Source organism: Camponotus vicinus, unplaced genomic scaffold, assembly GCF_025532165.1.
Source record: "Camponotus vicinus isolate PSW18456_S1 unplaced genomic scaffold, iyCamVici1.0 SCAF_5, whole genome shotgun sequence".
In the NCBI taxonomy this organism is placed as follows: domain Eukaryota; kingdom Metazoa; phylum Arthropoda; class Insecta; order Hymenoptera; family Formicidae; genus Camponotus; species Camponotus vicinus.
This window is the reverse complement of record NW_028141977.1, coordinates 14,759,637-14,780,029: the sequence shown is the minus strand read 5'-3', so window position 1 is coordinate 14,780,029 and position 20,393 is coordinate 14,759,637. Positions and strand designations below refer to the sequence as shown.

Genomic DNA, 20,393 nt, shown 5'->3' with positions numbered 1-20,393 from the left:
ATTATCGAGATATTGTTGAATATTCGATATTTTTCTATATCGTTTTAAAAATATCGAATAAAAAATTATGAATACAATATCGTCTAAAGTTGATTTTTTAAATATTCATATTTTGAATATTTTAAATCATAAGAAAAATAACATATATATATAGAGATCTATTTTTATAGCTGTAAATCATAGCGGCCAATCTATCTTCTAACACAATTTTTTTTTAATCTATGGTGTTACGCGCTCCTATGCAAGCGATTAATGATTAATCTATATATCGTATGTTATATGTCTATCTTGGCTGCGGTCAAGACTGTGCTACGAATGCTTTGAAACATCATTCTATCTTTATTCTCATGGAATATAGAACAAAGATAGAATGATGTTTCAAAGCATTCGTAGTGCAGTCTTGACCGCAGCCCTTATGGCATTTTCGAGTGGTCGGGTTTGACCCGACCCGGGGTAGTTTACTAGACGTTATTGACCAATCACAGCCATTCTTCTGAAGAATGTATGGTTCCATTCTTCAGAAGAATGGCTGTGATTGGTCAATAACGTCTAGTAAACTACCCCGGGTCGGGTCAAACCAGATCACTCGAAAATGCCATTAGAACGTATATTGGCGTATGTGGATACCATAGGTTGCTGTGAATATCATTGACAAGTTTTATTTATCTAAATTATTAAATATTCGCAAACCATGATCGCAGATGATTCGTGGAAAACGCAAAGTTTTCGACAGAGCGTAATCGCGAAAATGTAAGTTAATTTGCACCTGTTATATTTTACAAGATGAGGACATTGTCTATATTTGTAGGATGAGAGGAGTGTTATTATCGAGAGCGATACCTTAAAAATTTTTGTAAATTTAACTTTTGAATATATTTTTTATATATGGTTTGTATTTATATTTTATGTACTTAATCTTTTTTATGTATTTATATATAAATATATTAATTTTATGTCAACGTTCACATAAAAGATTTGTTTTTAATTATCTTTTCTACTTTTCCTATTATTTTTATTTTTCTAATGATTGTTTCCATTTTGTTTCTTTTTTTTTGTCTCTTTTACATGTAACTTAACCTAACCTACTGAATAGAACTTGCAAAAGAAGTTATTTAATTTTTTATTTAATATGTGCATAATTCTCTAAATGCTTTTATTGACAGAGATGAAGCTATGTCTGGTATGCCTACAACAAAAAATAGCATTGAAATGGAAAATCATGTCTTCCAAAAGACAAAAGGTTCTAAGGTTTGTCTAAAGTTGCTACTTGAAAAATCTTGAGCATATTATGATTCTATATATTTCTATTTTATTTTATTTTATCCACATATTTCTGTAAAATTAAATTATATTGTTAATTATTGAAAGTTAAATTATATTTTTTGTAAGCTAAATTTTTTCTTGGCTTCAGTAATATTAATTTGAATTCTTTTATTAATACAATTGTAGCAATCAATGTTTTAAGAATCTGTTATATCTATAATTAATGTATTATACAGTAAATTGTCATTTTCTATGTGTTTGATGTATTGCTTTCCAATAAATATAACATTGGTCTGTATTATATTATTGTAATGTTTCTTTTTTTTTTGTAGGAGGAATACTTGTGGCAAATTGCCAGATTAATTCTTCACTTCAGAGAAATGACTCGTGGAAATGCTGCTTCTATGATAACTTTTCCTTTTGAATCTCTTAACTTAGATTAATTTTTTATTCCATGATAATAATGTGTAAGATATATAAGAGTAATGAAACTGATTTTTGTGAAGTTTTTTATTCACATATATTGAATATTTAATATATAAATTTTTTTGAAATCTATTGAAATCTCTGAATCTCTTCCATTGAAACTTCCAGATAATATATAATCTATTAAATAATAAAGAAATAAAAATGCATTTGTTAAAAATGTATTGCTTTATTATCAATTAAATTGTATTGTTAATATTTTTTCTATATATTAGTTTTGTTGTTTGCAAAATTTTAAAATTTACATTAAATTACAGTGTTGATGAGTAATGTTGCTATATTACCATTTAAAAAGATCATTCTTATTACTTTTGCAATTATTCTGTATATATTAAAAAGTTCAGTAAAATTCTATACCAGGAAGAAGCATGTCAATGGCTGCGTTCGGCAGGAAAAGCTGCTTTGCAACTGTTGTAAAATTCGTGAATCTGATTGGTGTATGCTCTTAGATTTAGTTTTATGACGTATTAAGGCCCAGTTCTACAACTTATTTTAACCGAAGTTTAGCTCGTTAAAGGAGGATTTACGTTGCGTCCCAAACCCATTGTATCCAATCGGACGTCATACATCGGACATTGAACGCAATGTAAATTCTCCTTTAACGAGTTAGGGCTTCCGCACAAGGTGTTCCGTATCGCATTACGTTACGTTAAGTATAGATCGTAAATTTAACTCCGTACGTAAAATTAAACTTCAGTAAACGCACAGAAGAAATCGTAACGTAAAGACATGTCTTTACGTTACGATTTCTTCTGTGCGTTGACTGAAGTTTAATTTTACGTACGGAATTAAATTTACGATCTATACTTAACGTAACGTAATGCGATACGGAACACCTTGTGCGGAGGCCCTTAAACTTCGGTTAAAGTAAGTTGTGGAACTGGACCTTATGATGTCATTGAAAGCGAAAGGAGAGCGGTAAATTTCAAACGTTTATATTTAATTTGCAAATCTCTTATTAACATAAATATATTTACATATGAGACATTTCGGTATGTTCCTCAATTTTTGAATATCCATATAAATAACAATTTACCATCTTTCTACTAATTCACTCACATTACAAATCAGAAAATTATTTTAATTTTTTTATCGACACAATCATATCAACAAAATTGAGGTGTGTTACAAACTTAGCTTGAATTCCACCAGGTGTCCCTAGTAGAATTGGTTCAGTTTTATGACGTAATCCGTTGCACTCGTACCACTGAATTTTCGCTTCATGTTTCTTCCTAGCATTCTTTGTTTAATGATTCTGAAATACGGACACCCATCACACATCTTAGAACGTATAAGTGAATATACCATTGGTTGCTGTGAATTTCATTGACAAGTTTTATTTATTTAAATTATTAAATATTCGCAAACCATGGCCACGGATGATTCGTGGAAAACGCAAAGTTTTCGACAGAGCGTAATCGCGAAAATGTAAGTTAATTCGCACCTGTTATATTTTACAAGATGAGGACATTGTCTATATTTGTGGGATGAGAGGAGTGTTATTATCGAGAGCGATATCTTAAAAATTTTTATATAAATTTAACTTTTTTGAATATATTTTTTATATTACAGTTTGTATTTATATTTTATGTGCTTAATCTTTTTTATGTATTTATATATAAATATATTAATTTTATGTCAACGTTCACAGAAAAGATTTGTTTTTAATTATCTTTTCTACTTTTCTAATTTTTTTTATTTTTTTAATGATTGTTTCCATTTTGTTTTTTTCTTTTTGTCTCTTTTACGTGTAACTTAACCTAACCTACTGAATAGAACTTGCAAAAGAAGTTATTTAATTTTTTATTTAATATGTGCATAATTCTCTAAATGCTTTTATTGACAGAGATGAAGCTATACAGATGTCTGGTATGCCTACAACAAAAAATAGCATTGAAATGGAAAATCATGTCTTCCAAAAGGCAAAATCTAAGGTTTGTCTAAAGTTGTTACTTGAAAAATCTTGAGCATATTATGATTCTATATATTTCTATTTTATTTTATTTTATCCACATATTTCTGTAAAATTAAATTATATTGTTAATTATTGAAAGTTAAATTATATTTTTTGTAAGCTAAATTTTTTCTTGGGTTCAATAATATTAATTTGAATTCTGTTATTAATACAATTGTAGCAATCAATGTTTTAAGAATCTGTTATATCTATAATTAATGTATTATACAGTAAATTGTCATCTTCTATGTGTTTTATGTATTGCTTTCCAATAAATATAACATTGGTCTGTATTATATTATTGTAATGTTTCTTTTTTTTTTGTAGGAGGAATACTTGGGCTTTATCGCCAGATTAATTCTTCACGTCAGAGAAATGAGTACTGTTTCTTTTATGAGAATGACTTTTTCTCTTAAATCTCTTAATTTACACTCTTAATTTAATTTCTTATTTTATGATAATATATGTAAGATCTATTAGAGTAATGAAACTGATTTTTATGAAGTTATGTTTTCACATATTGGATGTTTAATATTGGATATTTTTATAATATTGGGGGGGATATTTTTTGAAATCTATTGAAATCTCTTAATCTCGAAATTTCCGGACAATGTATGATCTATTAAATAATGAAGAAATAAAAATGTATTTGTTAATTATAATTAAAAAATGTGTTGCTTTATTATTAATTAAATTATATTGTGTATTAGTTGTAGTATCAATATTTTTTCTATATATTAGTTTTGTGTTGTTTGCAAAATTTTAAAATTTACATTAAATTACAGTATTGATGGGCAATGTTGCTATATTATCATTTAAAAAAATCAGTTTTATTACTTTTGTAATTATCCTGTATAAAAAGTTTAGTAAAATTCTATTCTTTCCATAGATTCTAAAAAAGGTGCAGCCGGTAATGCACCGGGTAATGCTGGAACTAACAATCAAGGCATGCCAGATCCAATCGGCGCTTTACAGACATTGGCACGTCAAGGAACAGGAAATAATCAAATGATGGGTATAGGAGGTCCAGGTCCTAATCATCAAGGCATAATTCCGCAACCTGCGAACACTGCAACTAATCGTAAGTAATTAACATGTTTATAATTTAAAAAATGTATTAGAACAATTGGTTATCGGAGCATTAGAATATTATATAAATAATTAACATTTTTGTTCTATTTTATCTATATATATTCATTTTTTTTCATATTGAGATAAAAAGTCGACCTAATAAGAAAATTAAGCTTTTATGTGCTGTAGTAAATATTATGATCACCTTGACCTTGCATAAATTGAAACGTATTTTGAAACGTCTTGAAACTAGTCGAGTATGAATAAAGTAGTTAAATATAGTAGACGGTTAAGTATATTAACTAGTTAAATAGTTACAAAATATCGAGGAAACATCTGAAAAAAGAAACGCATTACATTAATATAACAAATGGAGCGATTAGATAATCTATATTACGCACAATACGCGAATAAATGGTACGCGAGTGAACCTGCTTACGATTCGGATAATAAAGAAATAGATAATCGTGATGAATCTAAATATATGCAGTGGAGAAATAAGCAAGAATCATTATATAAAGATTGGTTAATACAGCGACACAACTTGGAACAAAGCTATCAAAAGAGAATGAAAGATATATTAATAAAATCGGGCAAGAATTTTGTAAAGTACATATGCAAGTACGAAGGAAACAGCGAAGTTTTTGGTGCAGAGATTTTTGAGTTCAAAATAACACTTATATATTGTAAATTTCGACGGAAATGGTACATCAGTCCAGGTTACTCTTTCGTACCGGAAGTGATCGATTTCAAAGACAAACTTAAATCCGGCACGTATTATCCTATTTCTGAAACAGTACTGGATATAATTTACGAAATACAACAATCAATAGATGCTTATATGATTCGCTTTGTCGTTGTATATCAATTTATGTACAATGCGAGAAAAAGTTACAAGGATATGCAATTTTTCGTTACTTCTAATTCTATTACAGAAATAGGATTAATATTTACAGAGAATGCGTGGCCAAACGGTTTGCAAAAATTAAACATCAGAGACAGGATTGTCGTAAAACTTGAATTAAACAAAGATGTTCACTCCATTTGTAATATCACCTACGAATATGAATGCACTCGACCATCGAAAAATACAAAAAAAAATAATAAGAAATTAAAATTAAAGATGAAATATTTTCATGATTATCCCTTAGAGACAGCATTTAAAAAATTTATGGAGGAAGAAAATTATATAGAATAAGAAAATTCGGAATTTAAAGAGTTGTCACAAATTATTATTGTTATAGATTTAATTATACATTTAGAAGTCTATAAGATTTTTCCTAAATTTATATTATTATATTTTCTATGTTTATATATTATTAATGCATAGAATAAATTGATATTTTTTTTATTTCTGATAAAAATTGTATATTAAAATAATAATATAATATAATAAATATGAATGAATTATACGATATGAATAAACTTATACTTTTTGACAGATTTATAATATATTTTCAAATTATTCAAATTTTTTTATACCATATATAATATTATTATAATATTAAGTTTTTTGTTAAATGTACAGATATATGAATAGTTTGTGTGATATATGAAAATTTGTCTCTAAATGATAAATAGTTCTGGAGATCTTGTATATTTTCTTATTAGTCTTGCAAAGTTTAAATCAACGACCTGGTCAACCAATGAATATGCCTGGCATGCAGAATAAAATGCAAGGTATGGGTATGATGCCATCGCAAACTGCTGGTCCAATGAGTCACATGGGTCCAATTCAAACAATGCAAAACAATCCTATGTTGACTCAAATGAATCAAATGGGACAAGGAAATATTTCTCAACAAATGAATCAAATGGTATCTGGGCAAATGGGTCAACTGTCTGCTGGACAGATGCAACAAAATATGCAGGTATATGCCATATATAAATATCATTTATTTATTTTAGTACACCTAATAATTATATTTATATATAAAAGAAAGTTTAGAAAAAACAAATATTTTATATTTATTTTTGTCATAGTCCCAAATGCAGAATCAACTACCAGGTCAAATGAATAATCAAATCGCGGGTCCAATAGGCAATATACAAACGAGTATGCCACAACAAATGAATCAAATTGGTCCTGGGCAATTAGGTCCTGGGCAAATGCAGCAGCAATTGAGTCACATTCAAAGAAAAGTACCTGGCACATTTATTTTTCACTATTTTTACTGATATTATTCTTCATTAATGATAATTTCTTAATTTTTCATTGATATCCTATTAACATTATCGTTATTTCTATTTTTCAGCCGACTGAAATGATGAATACCGGATTCCCTGGTCCACGTAACGTTACGCCTAATCAATTTTTAAGACAAAGCCCATCTCCTTCGGCTCCAAGTCCAGCTGGTTTAGGAGCACCATCAAGGTAATCTTAACATATTTAAATACAATTTTTAACAAACATATAAAAGCATATCTCATAACAAAATAAATATTTTCGTAGTAATCAGATGGTAGCTTCGCCCGCTCTGGTGCCATCACCAAGTCCTCAGCATGCCATCATGACAGGGCCATCGCGTTCTGTAAATTCTGTAGGTAAGGTTTCAAATAATTTAGGATTTATAAACATAACAGAATATATATTGGAACATAAACTACATAATCTATTAAGGGGGAAAACCACATTAGACGGTTCAAAAAATCGATTTTTTTTATTGCATAAATCGTTAGTATAACTATTCAAGATTATGTTCCCAAAATTTCAAAATGAAATTCGAAGTCCTTCTTATGCTATGAGTATAAAAGGGAGCGCCCTTCAGTTCACTGCTGGAGCGCACAGCAGGTAGAATGGAGCGGTCGCTCAGGTAGTCCCTTACTTACTTACTTGGCTCAATACACATGTACTATGGGATATTAGAAGGGAAGGGAGGGTATTTTTCCAGGTGTTTTTGTTTATAAATGCTCACTATAGAGGGCTTGTGTAGAAGCGTCGGCATTATTTCGAATATATTTCGGTAGAGATCGTTAACGTCGTCGGTTAACGTCAGTTTAGCTTTGGCCATCCACGCGTGTGTTGAAAGTTACAAGAGAAATATGTCTTTCCATCCAAAAGGTGACCATTCTAGCACTTATCGAGTTAGTAGACCACGTAAGAGATCATTCCATGGAAATCAGCATTCTAACAAAGGAACAAGTTTCACCGAAGATGAAAGTGCTAGCGCAAAAAAACTGCAGAGTGCTACTAGTGAAAATGTGATTGTGAATCCCTTGTTTTGTTATCGTTTCATAGAATTTTTCACCGTGTTCACAGCATTGTCGGACATTCTAATTTGTCGAAGTTGCAAGCAGAATGTGAAATTTGAAGAGACTGGAATTCGGGGCCTCGGTTTCAAAATTGTTGTACAATGTAACTGTGGGTCGAGACAAATCAATTCAGGTCCTTTAGTCAATACTGGATATGAGATAAATCGTAGGATTGTGTTTGTCATGCGACTCTTGGGCGTTGGCAGACAAGGATTGAATTTATTCTGCAACTATATGGACATCGGCAGCGGTATAACTGAAGAAACTTATAATAGAATTTATGATCACATCCACCTCGCTGCGAAGAAAGTATTCGAATTTTGTTGTAAAAAAGCTGTAGAAGAAGAAAAGAAAGAGAATGAAAACCGTGAGAGACCTGTTTTGAATTTCAAAGTGTCTGGAGATGGTACGTGGAAAAAAAGAGGATTCAAATCACTATATGGCGTGACGACTCTTATAGCATATTACACTGAAAAAGTCATCGATCTGGTAGTAAAAAGTAGTTACTGCCATTCATGTGCATTTTGGAGAAACAAATTTAAAAATTCTGAAGAATACCTAGCATGGAAAGAAGAGCACGATGATGAAACCTGTACAAAAACTCATGAAGGCTCTGCGGGAAGCATGGAAGTAGAGTCTGTGAAAACGATGTTTTTGAGATCAGAAGAGCTTCATGGTGTGAAATACGGCAATTACATCGGTGATGGAGATTCAAAAACATTTTCAGCTGTTCTCGATATAAATCCTTACGGTGATGAACTAACAGTTGTCAAGAGCGAGTGTATAGGTCATGTTCAGAAAAGGATGGGAACTCGGCTCCGAAACGTGAGAAAAACTAAAAAATTGGGCGGAAAAGGTAAATTGACAGAGGCTTTGGTGAAAAAGCTCAGCACGTATTACGGCTTAGCTATTCGGAGGAATATTAACAGCGTTGAAGATATGAAGAAAGCTATTATGGCTACTTACTATCACATGATATCCACAGACGAAAATCCTCGACACGAGAACTGTCCAGTTGGAGTTGACAGCTGGTGCACGTGACAGTAGGCTAAAGCTCTTGGAAATGAGCCTGAAGCTCACCCTGCTCCATTGCACCCCGACGTGCAGAAGGAAATACTTCCAATATATGAAGATTTGTCAAGAGATGAGTTACTGACAAGATGTTTAGGTGGCCACACGCAGAATGCAAACGAAAGCTTCAACTCTACAGTTTGGCGCTTGGCTCCAAAACATTTGCATTCTGGCCTGAAAGTGATCGAGGTAGCAGGATTTTTAGCTGTTGCCTTGTTCAACGAAGGAAATTCAGCCTTTCTAATGCTGATGAACAAGCTGCAGGTTGTAGTTGGCTCGCGGAGCTTTAATTACGCACAACAAATGGACGAGTTGCGCGTGAAACGACAGAATAGACGCACCGCTTTGGAGACCAAGGAAGCTCGGAAAGCAAGAAAAGAGGAGATGCAAGCTCTAAATGATGCTTATGAAGAAGAAGAAGGATTGCTATATGGTGCTGGAATCGCAGATTAAAAGGTAAGCACTTTATATAATTTATTACTGTCTCGAATTTCTAGTTTTCGGTAATTTTTTTTTCAAACGCATTTTTCGCGAAACGACTTTTTTTCGACTTGCGTGCACTCTAGCTCAAAAAATTATTGACCGATCCTTATAAAACAAAGTTGTGGTTATTCTTTATTAAATTATCTATCAATTGAACCAACTTTTGGGATGATATCATAATTTAAAGTGTATTTTTTATTTGAAAAAAAACTGAAAAAAAAAACGGTGAAAATTGAGATTTTTTTTCAAATTCCCGTAAAACATTCAATTTTCAACATTTTTAGCTGAAACCTGGTTCACCTAATAAGAAAACATGTTAATAATGTATGAAAACCTTCGTTTTGCTTTTAGATCAAAATTGTGACCTCCACATTGCACGCAAGCAACTAACTCTGACGACGACCTTCAATGGGCGGCAGCTTATAACTTTGACATTTCCGTCAAAAACGACTTGAAAAAAATCTGAGATGTAGTTCAAAACATGAATAAAATGACCTCAAAGTTTAAATAAATTCTAATTATTTTTTCCGTCTCAAAAAAATTCACAAAAAAAGCTTAAAAATCAGCCTCCTAATGTGGTTTCCCCCCTTAAATCGCTTAAAAATCAGCCTCCTAATGTGGTTTCCCCCCTTAAATCAGGTATGGCGCCATCTCCAAGTAGTTCATTAAATACCCCTGGAGGTGTAGGTGCCACACCCAGTCCTCAGCAAGAAGATCAAGCTTACAGGGATAAGGTCAGACAATTGAGCAAATATATAGAGCCATTACGAAGAATGATTTCCAAAATGAGCAGCGAAGGAAGTAAGGATATATACCTATACGCGTATACATACACACATGTTGAAAATTTTATATGATTCTAATTTCACAAACTTACTTATTCTCTCACTTTATTTGCAATTTTTTAATAAATTTTAATATTTATAAAATGTTATTTTTAATTTTTGAATATGATTGTTTTTTGTTCTATTTTTAATTTAGTTTTATTATATACATATATATATATATATATATGTACATTTTTAATATTATAAATACTGACACATAAGACAATAGAATTATTTTCGACAAAGAAATAAAATAATTAACATTGATTATAAATATTTTTAATGACTTATATACTTTTTAATATCCTTCTTCAACAATTCATATAAACAGCATTAATTATATTCACACTACATTCATTTTTTGTCACAGATGTCGATAAACTCAGCAAGATGAAAAAGCTTTTGGAGATTCTATCAAATCCGAGTAAACGTATGCCACTAGATACATTGCTGAAATGCGAAGTTGTCTTAGAAAAATTGGACTTTAAGAGAGGTGATGGTAGTGTAGGACCACCAGTAACGACGTTAAAAGAACACCAAATCTTCAGTCCATTATTAGAAGCTGTAAGCACACATCTTCAAAGTCCAGTAATTAATCATACATTACAACGTACTTTTGGACCATGCTTAGATGCCTTATTTGGACCTGAGATAAAGTAAGTGTGGTTGTATGCTGCATAGATGAACATGTAAACGTGCAGACATATATGATTTTTTCTGTGTATCTACATATACATACTCATTTGTATATATGCAAATCACATCTTATTAATAATAAGTTTATGATATAAATGGAAATATATATATATATTTCATTTTATGTATAAAAATAGAAACTTGCCACCACCATTGAAGAAGCACAAGGTAGAAGAATCACCTAGTGAAATACCAGATGTATTACAAGGAGAAATAGCTAGATTAGATCAGCGATTCAAAGTATGTAATAATTTTTTTAGTCCATTTTTGACAATTTATTATTTCATTATGCGTTATTTTTTATTAAAGCTTGATATTTGACGAATATGTCTACTGCACATTTTTTAATTGTAAAGATAAGTGACTTAATTTTTCTATAAGATTTTTCTATAAGATTAAATATCGGTTCATATGGATTCTTTAAAATATTTTCTATATATTATATATTAAATATTAGAATTTTATCTCAAATTATAAAGGATTAAATAAGCAAATTATACATAATTGTACATAATATACAATTATACATAATAATATTTTTATGTGTAATTATTTTTAAATAAATAAAAAAGTTTATATAATGTAATTATTATAAATAAAGCAATTTTTCTACTTCAGGTTAGTCTAGATCCAGCGCAGCAAAATGGATCCAAATGTATACAATTGATATGTTGGCTCGATGATCGTCATCTTCCATGTGTACCACCGATCTCGGTCACAGTTCCAGCGGATTACCCTTCTACGCCACCTCGTTGTGTCATGGCGCCGCATGAATATGAAGCAACAACATTTCTATGTGCTGTTCAAAAAGCTCTCAATGCCCGTGTTGCAAAATTGCCACGTCGTTTTTCGCTCTCTCAGTTGTTGGATACGTGGGAGATGAGCGTACGGCAAGCTAGCGCACCGAGGGAAACATCTATTACTGCCAGTACAATACTGATGGGTTTTTAATATATCTGTACATAAAATTTTTTGTTTGTTGTACACTTTTTTTTCAATTTTGTATAACTGCTCTAATTATAACAAATTATTTTTTATGATGAATATAATTTGACAAAATTCAGTAATAATTTTGTACAGTAGATTCTCTGTAGATTCTCTTATCTAATAAGCTACAATATATATTAGTATATAAATGTAACAACTTTAAATGTTAAATGTTATAGAAATTATTTGAAGTTTATACATAATCAATTATTTTTTTTTTTATTTTATATAAACAATCATTGTATGTATGTATGTGTGTGTATATATATATACACAAAGATAAGAATAAAAATCTTTTTTGGTATATATTATATATATATTGTTCCTTGTCCCTTTCTCTTACTTATTATTATTTATATATAGATTATGATATATATATATATATATATATATATATAAAATATATATCTATATATATACATATATTCTCATTATTATAAAATAACTCGTGTTAAATTTTAGATGTGTGATGTGCCTGATAAGCAAATCCATTTGATAATAAATTGTCAATTTCCTTAGATTGAAATTTCAGTTCAGTTAAGATTTCTACAGTGTTTTCACCAGGTTGTGGGTTTCTACAAGTTCCTGTAGAAATACCGGGTGTATGAGACAAGCGAGGAGCAGGATTTGGAATTACGTCATCGCCTATAATCGTGAACGTTTGTCTTTGCTCATTATGATTGTGTGATGCAGCATCTTTCAAACTTAACATTGGTGTAACGCATGCATCAGTGCCATCAAATATAGTGCACCATTCTGCCTGAGTCTTTTTTTTGAAAATTTCTGCGATTTTACAACGATTCTCTTCGAAATTTTCATATTGCGGCATCTCCTCGCTCGAAAAACCAAGCTTCTCTACGAAAATTTCATAAAACTGTGGTTCGAGCGCTCCAACACACATATAAAGCTTGTCTTTCGTCTCGTATGTATCATAGAAATGTGAACCTGTATCCAATCTGTGGAAAAAAGGTATTTTTAAGAATATCTTTTGAAAGATAGAAAGTCAAAAGCATATTTATATATGTATGTATTGAGAAAGTACTTACATATTTTTGCCACGTGGATTTCCCCATAGGCCAAGCATCTTTTGCGATCTGAATAGCCAGGATCCTAAGTATGCAGATCCATCTACCATTGATGCATCTATTACCTGCCCAACATTGGTTTTAGTTCGCTCATACAATGCCAACATTATTCCAAAAGTACACATTAAACCACCACCACCAAAATCAGCAGCTAGATTAACAGGTGGTGTAGGTTTTTCATTATATCGGCCAAATAAAGATAACAGTCCTGTTAACAATTTTTACATTATTCTCATAAAATAAGTAACATAGTCTTATTTGTGATGTTATGATAAGAAAATAATAAAGTATAATCTTTATATGAATATAAGAATACAATATATTTATACTGTTTCAATAATTATAATGATTTATATATAATATTATATTACCAGATAAACCTAAATAATTAATATCATGACCAGCCATATCTGCATAAGAACCATCTTGACCATATCCAGTTAATCTAGCATATATCAGTTTCTTATTTGTTGCCATAAGCTCATTTGGCCCAATTTTCAATTTTTCCATGACACCTATATTCATATATATGTTCGATATATTTTTGTACAAATTAAATATTTTATTTTTGATTTTCACATATTAACATCTAAATTGTTATATCCACATTTAAATTCAAAGTTAAAAATTACTTCAAATTAAAATTATTATAAATTATTTGTTAACATAATAAATTTTATTTCAAAGATTAAAATTGCTAAATAATATACATATATATTCTTTATACGTACCTCTTCTATATGTATCAATAATAACATCACTTTGGTTACTTAATTTTTTAAAAATATTAATCCCCTTTTCAGATTTTAAATTTAATGCTATTGATCTCTTTCCATGACCCAAATGATCTAATATTTGTGCTCCAATCTATGAAAAAAATTGTAAGATATAATTAAAAAATTCTTATAACTTAAAAATTTTATTCAAACTGTAGATAAAATAATATGGATAAATTAATTTATTCTCCTTTATATTCATTCCTGTTTTTTAGTATAAACTACATATGTTGTATTATAGTAAAATTCTAATAAAATCTATTTCTTCGTAGTTACCTTGTCTACTCTGATAACAGATGCCCCAAAATCTGCTAAGACCATTCCACAAAAGGGTCCTGGGGCAAGCCCAGCTAATTCCAAAACTTTTATCCCCTTCAGAGCCATATTGTTTTTGTTAGTATGTTAATAAAATCTCTATTATAAGAGAAAACAGTTAACATATATTTATTAAGATTTTTACTGACTGTCAAAGTCTAATCTTCTTCTTGTAAAATATATATATATCACATCTGTTGTTTTTTTATATATTATTTAAGCTTATCAGTAGGCATATCAGTTGTATAATATATGAGAATGTATTTATGATAGTCATCCAAAGACCTAATTAACATGAATGGAATAAATACAATGGATATAATGAAATATAGTCGTCGTTAAAAATTCAGAACAAGAATCTTATGTTACATTCTTAAATTTGCTATGAACGTTTAACAATAAAGAAAATCAGAAAGGGAAGACAGATGCATTGTAATGCAATAAAAAACTTGAGAATATAAGCATAAAAATAATATATTATTGATTCAAAATCAATCAGAGTTCACAGATCAATTCAGTGAAACTCCTCTGGCCTAGTTCATATCCCTCCAATTATTTAATACTCGTATCAAATATGCATTTGAGCTGATCAGCCAATAATTAAACCAATTTACTAGTTATTTATTATTTGAAATGCGTATCAAGTGATTGATGTAAATTAGACCATTCTAAATTTTCCATTATTATAAATCAGTAGAAATTTTAGTTGACAGCTGTTCAGTTGATTCTACTACGGCTGTGTTCCACTTAACGATCGCAACGCTCGCAGAATCATCTTATCCTTGTTGTTCACTAAAAGTTAAACAAAGACACATCATGTTTACGAGTGCCGCGATCATTAAGTGGAACGCAGCCCTACATTGATCATATGATTCATATGGAGTGAGAAAACGGATATAATCAAAGTGAATCATTTCCGTTTGGTGGATGTGCCATTAGAACAGAATAGTAATTGAGTGGAGAATAGAGGTCGACCTCGCTGATTTTAGAATATCAAATTTCCTATCTTATATGGACAAGTTTAAATAACCACAAATAATAAATCTGTTTGTGTTTACACTTGCTAGAAGACAGATTCTGTGATTTCCTTCTGTCTTTCTCTCTCTCTTTTATGTCTGAACATATATTTATCTCGTTTTAAACGAGACTTTTGGGAATTGCAAATAATACGAACAAATCTATTATTTACCTATCTATCATATCGTTACATTTTTCTCATGGGCGGTTCTTCTATGCATGTGCACTATTGCAAGTTTGAATTGCCGAACGTCAGATGACTCCGTATTTGGCGCCCTTTTTTTGACGTTGAGGAACATCTAAGTTTCTGATACGCCCGACACTTGGCGTTCTTGGATGACATTATGCTTCATCCAGTGTTTGATTGATTTGTTATTTATATTATTAGAAAGCTTTTATGTGTGTGGGTTTTTTCTCTTCTCTACGTGATTTGAGCTTCTTTAGCTCTCTGTCGTTTTATATAGTGCAGTGTTTGTTATAACATTTTTATAATATTATTAATCGTAGTGATCGTAGTGCGATAAAATACCGGTTAATTGCACAAAAGTTTGACATAAAGCTCAGTGATATTTTTATGTGATTTTAATTATTATTAAATCTTTACCTCATCTATCTTTACTATCTTTTATCGTACTTCTTCAATAATGGCTAATCATGGTACGATATATTCGAAAGATAAAATTTAATTATACATATATACACTATCTCATGAGAAAGCAGGTTATGTTTGATTTAATCCAATTATTTTAGAAGAGGATAAAAGTGAAGGTTCTGCCGAGATGGAAGTCGAAAACGAGAGAGAAGAATCAGAGGAACCTGACAAAATATTAATTATAGATCCTAATAGCGAAGTTTGTGACTTTTATTATTTTATTTTTCTAATCATTAACAGAATCTAATATATTTTTTCCCATAAAAAATCCTCAGATGTAATATATTATATTTATGTTACAAGCATTTTTTATTTTAACAAAAGATTAGTCTTATTAATGTATTTTAGGAACTAGATTTCAACCATTCAAGATTAACCAAATTGGAAAATCTAGAGCCACTGACGCAAATACGCAGATTATGCTTTACGTGGAATCTTATAAAGAAAATAGAAAATCTCGATACGCTTACTACTTTGGTGGAATTAGAATTGAGAGATAATCAAATTATAAATATAGAAAATTTGGATGCTCTTGTGAATTTGGAGTATGTTGATTTTAATCTTGTAATATTGAATGTGATACCTACGGCTACGAGGGGGACATAAGATGGTGCCATTAGTTTGACCTTGAAGAGTCACCTGAAGGTCACGTGAAGGTCACCTCCAACTTTTTAAATGCGACAGAAGGTGTAAAGAAAACACATAGTTGTTTCAAAGAAAAAATATGGAATTGTTAATTGCAAATTCGAAAAATGTATCGAAATATGTAATCGAAAAATGGATATTTTACAAGATATTTTACGGTTTATATAAAATTAAGAAATGATTTCAAGCTTCATAACTCGAAAAGTACTTAATGAAAACTAAATTATAGTGTTTTGGAAAGCTCTCGAGATAAGCTACAAAAATATGCAAAAGCATATAGGATGTCCCATTTAAAAAGTTGGAGGTGACCTTCACGTGACCTTCAAATGACTCTTCAAACCAATGGTACCATCTTATGGCCCCCTCGAAACTATACAACTTTTGTCTGAAACATTTTTCTCTCCCGGGCTTGGTTTTCGAGATATTCGACTGGATGGATTAAAATGGGCCACCCTGTATATATATATATATATGTTTTTATATTTTATGTTTAATAATATTTATGTGGATTTCAGACTTTTGGATTTATCATTTAATCGTATCAAGAAGATAGAAGGATTAGACAATTTATTAAATCTGCAAAAGCTGTTTTTGTCATCCAATAAAATTTTACATATTGAAAATGTCTCACACTTGACAAATCTCACAACACTGGAATTAGGTGATAACAAAATACGTGAAATTGAAAATCTGGAAGGTCTTCAAAAGTTGACTAATTTGTATCTTGGTAAAAACAAAATTACCAAAATCCAAAATCTGGAAAGTTTAGAAAACCTCATATTATTAAGTCTACAAAGTAATCGGATTACAAAGATTGAGAATATTGAAGAATTAAAAAAATTGGATCAATTATACTTATCTGAAAATGGTATAACATGTATAGAAGGCATAGAAAATTGTTCAGGATTAACAACATTGGATTTAGCTAACAATAAAATAAAAAGAATTCAAAATATGAACCATCTTGAAAATCTTGAAGAATTTTGGGTAAATTATGCAAATATATATTATACAATTGTATATTATTACAATTAAAATTTATTATATTATTTAATATTTACAGATGAACAATAATGAAATTGAAGACTGGAATACATTGGAAAATTTAAGAGCCAATAAAAAATTACAAACTGTGTATCTGGAGCATAATCCTATTGCTAAGGATCCAAATTACAGAAGAAAAATTATGTTATTACTGCCATGGCTCGAACAGTTGGATGCAACTCTTTGTAAGAGGAAAACTGGCCAACAGTGGAAAGAATAACAATAAGTAAAATACAGCAGAAAGTGCGACTAACAAAATAGCATAAATTATATTTACTAAGGATACATGTGATGGAATTCAAACCACATTGTTGTTATCTTTTTTTATAATTCCTGATATATGTCTTTTCGTAGAGATTTTGCCATTTAAGATTAATGATAATGCTTATATATTAAAAATATGCTCGATGTTAAATCACTATAAAATTATTCAATACTGAAATTTATTTTCATACTGAAATTTATTTATTTATATACTTTACTTTTAAAATATCTTTTTCATTGGAAAATGTGAAAAATAGTCGATCCTTATGATGTCAAAATATCTATCAAACAAACATCCTAATATAAAATTTTTGCTTAATTTATATTTATATTACTATATTATGCATTTTTGTTAAAATCTTATATTGCGTGTATTTATCATGATAAAAAAATTAAAATAGAGATTAATTATATGGATTTTTAAGTATAATATTTCAGTCCTCCAAGGCAATTTTTTCTTTTTTTTAAACTTGATATTCAAAGTTTTACGATCAATATATATTTTTAATAAGATGTATTCATATTTTGTAGCATATAAGAAGCAGCTTTGTAATTGCTACATTGTTGATCCATTTCTTGCGATGATTTTATTATAATGTGTAATAATCATCAAATATTCTAAGCTTACACGAATAAATCATTGTTAAATGTCTCAATTATGTATATCATTAAAATTGACTTCAAACCATGATTTGCATATTAGAGATGATATAATGGAAAATTAATTAATTTTGAGTTCCCTGATAAAAATCAATTTTATTTCGTCATCGACATGTGACTCATTATTATTGGAGTACTTTATGCATTTTATCGTACTCGTCTCCTATTCGTTCTAATTGCACTTTTAGTGCAAACATAAACTTTCCGCACACAGTATATACAATAGCATAATTTTTCCTGTCACATCTTCCATATTAGCGTGAGCAAAAATAAATTGCACATACGCGGAATTAATGGCTAACCAATCACATGACAGTGTCTTCTATTTCACTTACTCTTCCTTTCATAATTTTTTTCTCTTTCTAACTTATTACTGTACACATGCATACATATATCTTCTATCTATCATCTAATTGTGAAGTATTTGACATTAAAATGTCATCGCATACTATGAAGGATTTGATATCAATGCACATATGGGACGAGACACTTGAAATATCTGTTATTTTTAAGAATGAAGAAAGAATAAAAAAATGTCTACAAAGAAAAATATATTTATTTTAAATGGATAAATAATACAATAACATTTTTTTTAAACTAAAAATATCTTTCTCATTAAATTATGATTCTCTGAAGAATCAGATTTCTCTAAAGAATAATTTCTCATGAGATAATTTGAAGATGAATATATGATAAATGGCCATTTAAATGCCTTAAATGGACATTTTTTTATAGGATTGAGAGAGAAAGCGTAAATATAAAGAGGAACTAAGATAGAAGATCTATGTGTTGTGATTGGTTACATATCAAACTTGCGCAACATGCGCAATTCATTCTTACTTGCGCTGAAATTCTCAGAATTGCGCTATTATTATATATATTGTGTCTTCTGTTTAATTACATCTTGCGTCTTTCAATTAGGAATATATCATATCTATTCCGTTCAGCTGATATCACATTTGTTATACGAAAAATTTTTTACATATTGATTGGCAGAATAGAGCATTCTTAAAGATTCAAAAAATTATTATCCTGTAGCCAATCAAGATAAAAAATTTGTACGACAAATTTAATATCAGCCTAATAATATAATATTAATGTAATATTTAAAACAAAAACGAACCTATCGTCATTGAATCGATGCGTAATGTAGTTCGCCGTGTCTGTCCAATCGCGAGGCATCGCCGTCGATCGCCATTGGCCGCGCGAGCCTCGAACCGCAGCGCCCCGATTGGCGGACGTCGGCCTCGGCGGGGGTGCACCACGCATGAGTACGACCTGACGTCACCGCGCTAGCGCTCGGCGTTCGGCCATTTTGTGTGAATGAGCGCTGCTCTCCGCTCCTACGGGATATTTGTGTTGCGGGACTCTCTCGGGCCAGTGGCTGGAAAAGAAAACCGAATGATTTAGTTTCGCGTCAGGGGGGCTCGCTCGGCGACGGATTACATGCGATAGTAAGGGTGTGCAGGAATTTGTACCGTGCGTTAATTTCCGTGCAGACCCGGGAACAGGTACGATGGAGGAGAAGGCGTCGCTCAAGGAACTCGACCAGTGGATAGAACAATTAAACGATTGCAAACAACTGACAGAGAGCCAAGTGAAGACTCTCTGCGATAAGGTACGCAATCCCGCTTCGCGGAATCGATCGATTCCGCGTGTTTCGCGTCGCACGATTCAATGATTCCAGTTCGATTGCGTCGCGTGCCGTTCGAATAGGAACACTGTGTGCTACAGTACCGACCTCAGGCGCGTGCACCGCCGTCAAACATGGCTCGCCGAAATGTCACGCTTATTTCGTCAGAGCGTAACTCGCGTTACGCGAGAATCGTCAATAAATCGTCCTCG

At 30.7% G+C, this 20,393-nt stretch overlaps 6 protein-coding genes across 14 annotated transcripts in view; 5 read left to right on the top strand and 1 right to left on the bottom strand.

Moving 5' to 3' along the window:
- The first annotated feature begins 589 nt into the window (after positions 1-589).
- On the top strand, positions 590-1,821 carry LOC145971908 (mediator of RNA polymerase II transcription subunit 15-like). The gene is made up of 3 exons (XM_083100005.1): positions 590-750; positions 1,164-1,248; positions 1,596-1,821. Exons 1-3 carry the CDS (start codon positions 692-694, stop codon positions 1,704-1,706), a joined length of 255 nt encoding a protein of 84 aa, XP_082956131.1. The 5' UTR covers positions 590-691; the 3' UTR covers positions 1,707-1,821.
- Positions 1,822-2,961: 1,140 nt separating this feature from the next.
- Med15 (mediator complex subunit 15) lies at positions 2,962-12,396 on the top strand. 2 transcript variants are annotated; one of them, XM_083101056.1, is made up of 12 exons: positions 2,974-3,177; positions 3,596-3,683; positions 4,031-4,082; positions 4,593-4,784; positions 6,386-6,645; positions 6,758-6,916; positions 7,030-7,148; positions 7,227-7,318; positions 10,220-10,381; positions 10,778-11,063; positions 11,241-11,343; positions 11,722-12,396. In XM_083101056.1, the coding sequence occupies exons 1-12, from the start codon at positions 3,119-3,121 to the stop codon at positions 12,052-12,054; spliced, it is 1,905 nt and encodes a 634-aa protein (XP_082957182.1). In that variant the 5' UTR covers positions 2,974-3,118; the 3' UTR covers positions 12,055-12,396. The 2 variants fall into 2 exon arrangements, 1 of the variants encoding a protein (XP_082957182.1); XR_014439163.1 differs by lacking the exons at positions 10,220-10,381; positions 10,778-11,063; positions 11,241-11,343; positions 11,722-12,396 and adding exons at positions 7,836-9,553; positions 9,932-10,210 and having other exon boundaries at positions 2,962-3,177.
- LOC145972448 (uncharacterized) lies at positions 4,796-6,330 on the top strand. The gene has a single exon (XM_083101071.1). It carries the CDS (start codon positions 5,145-5,147, stop codon positions 5,970-5,972), a length of 828 nt encoding a protein of 275 aa, XP_082957197.1. The 5' UTR covers positions 4,796-5,144; the 3' UTR covers positions 5,973-6,330.
- Amacr (Alpha-methylacyl-CoA racemase) lies at positions 10,948-20,276 on the bottom strand. Of its 7 annotated transcripts, none has more exons than XM_083101063.1 (6): positions 19,672-20,276; positions 14,228-14,365; positions 13,907-14,042; positions 13,547-13,690; positions 13,137-13,383; positions 10,948-13,046 (listed from the first exon to the last, which is right to left on the bottom strand). In XM_083101063.1, exons 2-6 carry the CDS (start codon positions 14,333-14,335, stop codon positions 12,542-12,544), a joined length of 1,140 nt encoding a protein of 379 aa, XP_082957189.1. In that variant the 5' UTR covers positions 14,336-14,365; positions 19,672-20,276; the 3' UTR covers positions 10,948-12,541. The 7 variants fall into 7 exon arrangements, with proteins under 7 accessions (XP_082957189.1, XP_082957187.1, XP_082957190.1 ...); XM_083101061.1 differs by lacking the exon at positions 19,672-20,276 and adding an exon at positions 15,456-15,622; XM_083101064.1 differs by lacking the exon at positions 19,672-20,276 and adding an exon at positions 14,881-15,095.
- Positions 15,129-18,544, top strand: LOC145972445 (uncharacterized). Its single transcript, XM_083101067.1, has 5 exons — positions 15,129-15,940; positions 16,034-16,134; positions 16,284-16,480; positions 17,096-17,567; positions 17,644-18,544. Exons 1-5 carry the CDS (start codon positions 15,928-15,930, stop codon positions 17,842-17,844), a joined length of 984 nt encoding a protein of 327 aa, XP_082957193.1. The 5' UTR covers positions 15,129-15,927; the 3' UTR covers positions 17,845-18,544.
- Positions 19,842-20,393, top strand: part of Mts (protein phosphatase 2 catalytic subunit mts) — a 10,836-nt gene continuing 10,284 nt past the window's right edge. For both annotated transcript variants that reach the window (XM_083101070.1, XM_083101069.1), the window contains exon 1: positions 19,842-20,166. In XM_083101070.1, coding sequence (XP_082957196.1) covers positions 20,065-20,166 — 102 coding nt within the window. In that variant the 5' untranslated portion in view covers positions 19,842-20,064. The remainder of the gene's footprint in view (positions 20,167-20,393) is intronic.